Raw genomic sequence first — 9,738 nt, 5'->3', positions numbered from 1 at the left:
TATCTGCTCATAGTTTCTCACCAGCACTTTGGCTGTCTATTAAATTGTAAAATATGTGTTTGTGCATCTTGCAGTTTAATGGCATGCCATGACGGTAGTAAGTAATAGCTAGAGTGAAATAAGCAAATGAACCTGTTTGGCACGAAGGCATTGAGTGGATTATAATTTCTATTAACTAAAATGGATCAGCAATTATGTAGCTCAGAAAAGCTGTGGGTATTTCTGGCATCTGTACTGAAATACGTAAGTGACAAAGTACATTATTCTATTTGTTATTCCACAAAATGTTTTAGAAGGTGTCAGTGATAGGACACTTTCTTCAATTTGAGGATAGAAGTTTCATATTTACCTTTTGGAAGTATAAGACTAAATTAAGCTGTACAATAATTTCCTTGGTATTTATTTCACCTGTGTCACAGCTGCAAGTCTTCTCTATATTGTGATCTTATTTTGCAAACACCAGGGATAGCATGGTACATGCTCTAACACTTGTCATCACATTAAATATAACACAACTGAAAATAAGCTCAAGCAAAGGGATTGCATCTCAATTCTTTTCTGGAACTGGATTTTGGAGAAATCATCCAACCAGCATGAGAGTGAGTATGCTGAATACTAAATAAAACTCACGCTCACAGAGCAATGAAGCCAATGGCTCAATGTACTCTTCAAAATGAAAAAATACATATGTGTACAGTTCTAAGGAGCTGAGGGCATTCGCTAAGGACAGTTTTCATTATTTAACCAGTATTTGCTACAGTATAAGACCTGCCTTACATATAAATGATAGAATATTGAGGGTCTCCCATATTATCAGTCTTGATACTTTCAATCACAACATTTTTTCTTAATGCACTTTCTTTCCAACTGTATAGTGGAATGGCAAAATTTCTTTTATCACAGAATTATCTGGTCCATAAGACCTTTGGAGAATCTCTCAAGCCAGGGTATTTCTTACCTTTGGCAGAGATGCCCTGGACCCTGAACTCTGGGTAGTCATTGTCAGGACTGTTGTGATGCCAAGAGCAACCCTGGCAGGGGCCGCATCCATGTTTATCCAAAAGGAGACCCAGGACAAGATGACTATCAAAAGGCTTGGTATGTACATCTGGATCAAATAATATCCCATCTGGCGTTCCAGGTGAAACTTGACCTCAATGCAGGTAAACTTGCCTGAAAACAGAAAAGGATCATTTGAAGTCTTAATTGAAATAATTTTCCCCATTCTACTTTCCTATTCTATTTTGATAAAGGAAGAACACCAGAAGCAGACTGTGAAGATTGCAGACAAATGCTCACCTTACATGATCAATTGAAGTTTTCCAATTCTTCTAGTAATGGAAATAATAGTATAGGCATAAGGGAGCTAAAGAGTTTTCAGGCTGAAATCATATAATATGGATCTAGTCCAGATTATTTAAATAGGACTTTGGCATTTGCAAGACTGACAAAAATTTTTAAGAATGCTTGGGCTATATGTGACATATAACACATAATGTGTAACCATTAAGATATACTATATACAGTGCAATATATAAAATTTCAAGTAATATGGAACAGTTGAAACCAATTTGTGTGTGTGTGTGTGTGTGTGTGTGTGTGTGTGTGTGTGTGTGCTGGGTTCACATGTGTGTTTATGCTTGTGGAACCAGAGATCAACCTCAGGTGCCTTTCACCTTGGTTTTTGAGGCAGTCTTTCACTGGAACCTGGGGCTCTCAAATTAGAGTAGGGACTACCTGTGTCCACCTCCCCACTGCTGGAGTTATAATCATGTGCCACCGTTCCCTGGGTGCTGAGGATTGATCTAAGGTTCACAGGCTTGAATGACAAGAACTTCACTGAATGAACTAAGACTCCAGTCCCTCAACACCTTCTAAGTGGTTACAAGACCATCTGGAGTATTTGGATAACTGTATATCTTTATATTTTCAATGGTAAAGCCAAAGAGTACATTTATAGAATATGTGTACACCCTGGTTTTTGCGAAATCTTTCTACCCTTTTGGAAATTCTTGAAGACACTTAAGAGTATTCATTCCTAGAAAATGTTTATAACATTAAGTCATCTATAAAAATGAAGGCATAAGAAGATGCTATAACTTTTATCATTACTAGGAAGAGGTTGATGTTCTTGCATATTTACACATTTTTTCTCCTTTGTTGGCTTTGAGTTAGACTCTGGAAGGTTATTTGTATTATTTTATGCAAAGAATAAAGATTTGGGAAGAATTCCTTGGAATCAGGTTTTATTGACTTCATAAGCAGCTGTTGTTGGCTCCTCTGGGCTGTTTGGCTCTCAAGAAACCCAAGGCATGTACTGATGACTACCTCGCTACCAACAGACTTCATGTTGTCAACAAACCAGAGCATTTGCAATAAAAGACACAATATTTCCTGGACCCGTATAATCTTCCAGGAAACAACAGATACCCACTTGTTGCCACTACTTCAACTTCGGCCCACCACATAGGTCTTTCAGTGCTAAAAATAGCACCTGACTTTAGAGCCAGCTGAATTCTCTCAAGATGATGCTCATCCATACTCATATTGTTCTCCAGGACTGCAGAGAACATCTCTATTTCTGGGTTTCCACAGACCTATGTCATTATCATGTTCTTTAGCCAATGTCAGGAATGCAAATTGAACTAAGAGTTCAATGTGAAGAGTGGATGCAAGGAACAGCCATGATCTATGTTTTCTCCACAACTAATGAGGTCTTCTACACTTTTCCTCAGACTCAGTTGACAGCAAACTCTCAGGGAGGACAGGACCAGGTTACAAAGAACCAACAGACACAACTGACCTGAACAAGGAGGAACTAATGGGACCCTAGACTGATAGCTGGGAATCCAGCATTGGACCAACTCAGACCCCATGAACATGGGTCTCAGTTAGAAGGCCTGGGCAGTCTAAGGAACCTCTGACAGTAGAACCAGGATGTATCCCTGGTGCACAAAAGGACTTTGGGAGCACATTCCCCATGGAGGGATACTCCCTTAACCTAGAGGCTGGAGGGAGGGCCTAGTCCCTACTCCAAATGACTTGACAGATATAGAGGACCCCTCCTGGAAGGCATCACCCTACATGTGGAGTGGGGGGTATGGGATGGTAGGGTGGTCGGTAGGCATGGGAGGGTTGAAGAAAGGGAGGGAGGGAGACGGAACTGGGATGGATATGTAAAATAAAAATAAAAAACGAAAAATAAATAAGTAAATAAATAAATAAGCAAAGGATTCCTTATTCTTTCTTCTGTGTTTTGGGGGAGATGAGCTGCTGCACTCAGAGGCCTATCCCATGGCTTCAGGAACCCTATATGAAGAGGATTCCTTTAACCTCCATTTGCTTCATGAATGGGCAACTATTAAGATAATAGGATTCTGATTTGATATGTAAATTAGAGCAGTTGGAGTTAGCAAGTGAAAGGAAAGCTTACCAGTGTTGTAATGCTTTGTGCAGTAGCCAAGCTCCTTTTCTTCTTTCAAAATAAATTGGGGCAGGGTAAGTCCTTCAGCCACTTGCACGGGACCATCACTTAACCACTCAAATATCAGGTCATTCATGGTGTACCCAACTGGAGGAAAGAAATAGTAACAAACCATGTATCTTTCCTAGAAAACAGCAAAATCTATAGACAGAAGTTGACAAGCAGGGAAAACATTTCAAGTCCAGTCTTAACAAGAACTACAGCCATCGCAACAACCACATATCATCACATGCAGAGAAACTGAACACAGCAAGATATTTCTGATTAGTGTGTGTGTATGTGTGTGTGATTAACAAGAAAAAAGGAGTTTATAAGATCTTTCATCTCCTGCTTCTTTATTCACTAACTCTCTCTGAAGAACAAACAAGTAAACAAACAGCAAAACCCTTTGAAGATTTTCTTCACTTGAAAGAGCTGTGTCTATGACAGTTCAATAAGACAATCCAATTCAAGGTGCCTGTCTTAGTATTTCAAATGAAACCATTCCTTTTGAAATGTTTAATGAGAATGAATTCATTATAGGCCAGCCTGCTAGTATTACCAGTGCACATTTGGCTCCTTATGGAATGTTAGCTTGACTTGTAGTAAACTTATGTTAATTACTGAATGTAAATTCTCAGTCATTTCAGCAAATGTGAAAGGCTATAGGCAAATCATTTAAGAGGACCTTGCATGATACGTAACCAAGAACACTGATACAGGAGCTGAGTGTTATCACCATTGATACAGTTCTTGCCTAACATGGAAAAGGTCCTAGGTTCAATCCCAAACACTATGTTAAACAGCAAGTGGTGGCACATGGCTGTAGAGGAGTAGGCAGGAATATCAGAAATTCAAGGTTATCCTTTACTACATAGTATGTCTAATGCCAGACAAGTCTACATGAGACCCTTTCTCAAAACAAAAACAAATCACGTAAGAACAGTTATATGTTCACTGCTAAATTGCCTCACTCATTATTCTCATGAAGTAAAGCAGGCTCCCTATTTCATAAGGTCCAATTGTTATATGGTTAGAATCATAGAAATCATAGCTAATTGGATCATTAATTGTCAGTGTGTCTGCACATTTCTCCATTCCAGAAATGACAACTAGTATTTTGCCATTCATTATTTCTCTGACCTCCTTGTTTTTATTTCTTGATGTTTGAACTGTGGAAGGCAAACTAGTGTGAACAAACAATGTTCTACGAAGATTGAGCTGGCTAATAACTGTGGCATATTTATAGTTTGTAAATTCTTATTCTTGCTTACTACAAAATAGAAACTCACTGACCCCATCTAAAAATCCATGGTAAATTGATTTGGTGTTTATTTTTTTCATCTTTATATAAAGCAGCAAACTGGAATATGGCTCATGTTTAAATATTGATAGTCCAAATATGCAATGGCTAACTTATCTCCCCCATTGCTAATCTATATGAATATATTCTAGCTATCTCCAACAAATACTTAATGGGACAAAGCAAATATGCTGACTGAAGTTTTTTAAATCTTAGATAAGACTCTTTTGATATATCTGAGTCCCACTTTACTGTAAATCAATATCACTTACTATGTTTTTGGATTCTGTAAATAGAGAAATTGACAAGTGCAAGCCATAGGAAATTTCCTGTATCTTATACTGCAAATCCCCTTACCTTGGAGGCACAACAATTTATGGCACATGTCAATGATTTTAGTGGCAACAAAGTCAGAGCATAAAGGAGACAAAGGAGATGGTATTGCTCTATTTACTTCAACATGTCTTAGTGTAGCCATTGCTTATCTAAGGAAGATGCCAATTCTTATTCCATGTCAATTTATGCCCTTTAACATTCTATTCATTTGTTTATACATTTTGTATTGCTGAGTATCAAAACCAGAGCCTTGAGTATTTTAGGTGAGTATATTCCTACTGAGCTTTTGTCCTCTCCTTTTTGAATTCTCTTATGGCTAAGGGCCTTGTGTCTGTTCTCAAAGCAACCATCCCTTCCTTCCAGTGTTCCTTTGGATACTTTGATCTATATGAGTATATGACAAAAGAAATATAATTTTGTAATTAAACCATGATTCTTTATAAAAGAAAGCAAGCTAATAATCACAATTATCAAAGGGAAAATTTTCGTTTCATAGAAAATATTACTAAACCAGACTTGGGTTTGTTTTTGTCTGAAAGGAAATTTCTTTAACATTTTGAACTGAAAGTTTGTCTTGCTGTACTAATAATGAGCTTTTCCTATTAAACATTTACCCTCCATTAAGACCTTGGGCGTTGGCAAATTTGTGGAGAGTAAGCCTTGCAAATATTTATTCCTTATTGGTATACTAAAAGTGGTATGCCAATGGTTACCATAGGCAAGTAGTATTAATAACAGTTACTTACAACTCTCCAGCTGCATTGTACATGTTTGAACATCCATTGGAAAGTTCTTCAGGTCCATGGGACAAGATAAAGTCAAGGTGAGCCTTAACAAAGAAAAAGAAGTAAAACTTACTTTAGAATCTGTGAAGTGTAATCCTTGAGAGACAAAAAACCATCTATGATTAACAAAATATAATGATTCAAATATTGAAATCTAAGTTCTCAAGGCAATATTTTTTAAAAACTTTTATTTAAAAGTTTTTATTTTATTTTATATAACAACCACAGTACCCCCTTCCTCTTCTTTCCCTCCTTCCCCTCCTCTGGGCTTCTCCCCTCCTTCCTCCAACCCAACTCCCACCATCTACTCCTCAGAAAGGGTAAGGCCTTCCCTGGGGAGTCAATGAAGTCTGGTACATCAAGTTAAGGGAGGACCAAGTCCCTCCCCCTGTAACAAGGTTGAGCAAGGTATCCCTCCATAGGAAATAGGCAACAAAAAAAATCAGTTCATGCACAAGAATTAAATCCTGATACCACCACCAGTGGTCCCCACAGACTGCCTAAGCTACAGAACTGTCACCCACAGAAGAACAGCTATAGACAACTTTTCAAAATATTTTCACATTTCATTAAGGCCTCACATCCAGATTCTGAGTATTTCTCACAGATTTGGATTCTCTCCACCAATGATGCTCATCTCATGTTATAATGTTATAATATAAACAATGAGCTCTCACCCACAATGATGAACGAAGACCTAAGGTTTATGTTGTTTAATAATTATATCCCAGACATATGTACCATGATGTGAATGGAAAAGCATCACTTTTCCTTCCATCAAATGGAGAAATACTTGGCTTTACACACTTTTCATTTACTAATTCACATGGATTTATTAGCAACATATTGGGCCATTCATTCTAGGATTTTTACAGTTACAGAGCAAATAATCATTGAGTGAGAGAAACCCACTTAAAGATACATGTTTGTACGGTCTTTATCTCTCTACATCAGTGGAGGTGACTCTGATCGATTTCCTCCTTGAACTATTCTGAGCTCCAGCCTTCTCCACATTGGGCCTTAAAACAGGATACACATTGAGTTACCATATCTTTTTCACACTTTTCCTTTTGGTTTGTCATGGGAATAGTGATCATCTCTGAAATTCTTTGTACTTTTAAGATTCAAAGACACCAATTAGTACTGATAATCAACAGATCTAGGTTCCTTTCCCAATACTGCTTAAAACTACATTTGTACCAAAGTAAAATATTAAAACTTGCTAAATATTTGCTCCTCACTGATTACATTAGGAAGTAGGATATATGATTTTCATTCCCATTTGATACTAATAATTCATGGCTCCATGTTTTGCTTGTTGTATATCAATCATTTTTCATATCCAAAGATTCATGTAACTGTCTCATGTAACTCAGTCTCCCTTGCCATTATGCTCATCCTCAGTTTACCATTTAATTTGCTTCTCTTTGTTTTTTGTGCTTCATTTTGTATTTTTTTTTTACAAGCACAAGTAAATTATAAAATACATTTTTTGCCATGAAAGACTTGAGATTTGAAGTGAGAATAAAGAGTTCATGTTGACGGTTGCCAAAGCCATAAAAATACAACAGTAATAGGTACAAGCATGACATAAAGCAACAATTACAGAAAAATGTATTCAATCTTGGAAACAAATGCACCCCATGCTAAAAGTAGATATTTCTAGTTGTTGTATATACTATAGTTATTTTTTGTTTGTTTTTATTCTTTATTTATTCTGTAGTATCTGTGTTGACAAGTATAGGCTATTTAAAATTGTTCATAAAATCCATTATCAGCTTTCTCATCGTCAGGAAATGAAAAGTTTCTTTTCAAGATAATAGTTTAGAGGTAAAATTAGAAAATCCTATTTTATTCCATATTTTTCTATTATAATTGTATTATCAGATCTTGTGGTGTACCTCAGTGCTAAATGCATAAGATGTCTTGTTGAGGGCACAATGAGAATCCAAACTCCATAGTTGCAAAGAAGGTGTGGTTTGTTTAAAGAACTGGCTTAAAATATAACTTTTAAGAATAAAACCAATATTTACCAATTTGAAGTTCATTTGTAGATGTGAATATAAGGGTATCTACATATTTCCCATGTATGAAGACTTGTTTTGGAAAAAGCAGGTGTTTTGCTATTAATATCATAAACCCTTCAAAATAAGGACAATGAACAAAGAAAGAAAACAATCTGTAACTAATAAATGAATGAATAACTAACTAGCTGATTTTTAAAAATGGAATAGGGCTAACTCAAAAAGATCCACAGATTTAAAATGAATTTGTTTTTCTTTTCCACTTTCAAAGACATAATGTTTTCATCATGAAATAATACATTCTTCTCGATTTTTTCTTATAAATATTGCCATAAACAAGTACAAAGCCTTAATTAGGAAGAAAGGGGTGGTTTTCTGTGAGACTTACTTACAATATTTTGAATTTAATAAATAATGTGTTGTACATTTCAAAATTGCTGAGAGTAAATTCCAAATATTCTCACCATAAATAAGCATTTGAGGGTGATGAATAAATTAACTAGCTTCATTTAATTACTTCATATTGTATACATAAATCACAATATCACTTTAGCCCCCCAAATATATACACAGCTATAGTTTTTCAATGAAAAAAGAAAGAAACGGAAAAACTACAATGGTTGGCATATAGCAATATTCAGATAGTGTGGATAATTAAAGTGGATCAACACCAGAAAATCTGGAAAATTCATTATAATCATTATAATTTTGAAAGCCTTAACTTTGAGAAATTAGAAAATAGTAATAGAGGTGGGTGTAGTTTAAAGACTGTGCAGTTGCTATTGTGACAACTCAACTCTGTTATTCATCACTATAGGCTCCCTGCACTGGATTCTTTTGCAAAGTGAACTATCCACATTTGTTCAGGGAGCAGAGAACTCACGTAATTACTCCTGCCATTGTGTCAGATCTAACAATCCCAACTGACACAGAATTTTATTAACAGCACAGATGACTGAACACACTGAGGAAAAATCCCCACAAATATGAAACGATCTCCGAATCCTGTTTAAGAGCTCACAAGTTAGTTTTTCTCCCTTGCTTACCTGCATTTCCTTTAAGACAAGTTTTTCATCTAGAACACAATGAGCTCCAATAATCAAACAGAGGGCTAGCAGCTGTACACTTTGTTAAATCATGTCATTGAGCAAGTAAATGGGAAGGGACTATTAAATTTAATTGGTTTTACATGAATTGCAGGGTTTCAAATTTATGATGTCTGATTTAACATACATCTGGAAGACTAACATAGGTTTCTTCTCCTCACCACCACTTTTCTTTGACATATATACTAAACAGAGTAAATGACAGAAACCTAAAATTTCAGTTTGATGACGTTTTAGATTTACATCTACCCATGTAATAAATACTCTGATCCAGACATACAACATTCACATCACCCCCAGAAAATTTCTTTGTGCCTTATTCTCAGACCAGAACCTCCTAAAATAACTACACCTCATTGTTATGAAAAAGACTAAATGTGATTCAAATTAAATAAATAAATAAACAAACAAACACTGTATTATTTGTACTAAGATGCATAAATTAATTATACTAAGTAGGTTTTAAATGAAAACTCAATCATAAATATCCATAATAAATGTTGATGTGTTTCACAGTGTTAAATATTTTATTTAAAATTCAAGTGTTATTCTTTTTTCTGAAATGCAGAATTTACATTATCAGGCACTGCCTATAACATGCCACATTTGTTCTTTTCTCCATAGCCTGAAATAGTAAGACCACAGCACCTAAAGCCAGTGCTCCTGCTTCCTTTAAGCTAAATAACTCATTTCCTAAAGCATTATCGTTCATTTTCAAACA

General features: G+C 35.8%; 1 protein-coding gene across 1 annotated transcript in view; it reads right to left on the bottom strand.

Annotated features, from left to right (window-relative positions):
• Positions 1 to 958: 958 nt before the first annotated feature.
• Positions 959 to 9,738, bottom strand: part of Glra2 (glycine receptor alpha 2) — a gene marked incomplete at its 3' end in the record, with an annotated part of 68,399 nt that continues 59,619 nt past the window's right edge. The window contains exons 5-7 of the mRNA XM_051179232.1: positions 5,849 to 5,931; positions 3,434 to 3,571; positions 959 to 1,173 (exon numbers count right to left, since the gene is read on the bottom strand). Of these exons, the coding sequence (XP_051035189.1) occupies positions 959 to 1,173; positions 3,434 to 3,571; positions 5,849 to 5,931 (436 nt within the window). The remainder of the gene's footprint in view (positions 1,174 to 3,433; positions 3,572 to 5,848; positions 5,932 to 9,738) is intronic.

Source organism: Phodopus roborovskii, unplaced genomic scaffold, assembly GCF_943737965.1.
Source record: "Phodopus roborovskii unplaced genomic scaffold, PHOROB, whole genome shotgun sequence".
NCBI classification, from domain to species: Eukaryota; Metazoa; Chordata; class Mammalia; order Rodentia; family Cricetidae; genus Phodopus; species Phodopus roborovskii.
This window is presented reverse-complemented; position numbering and strand designations above follow the sequence as displayed.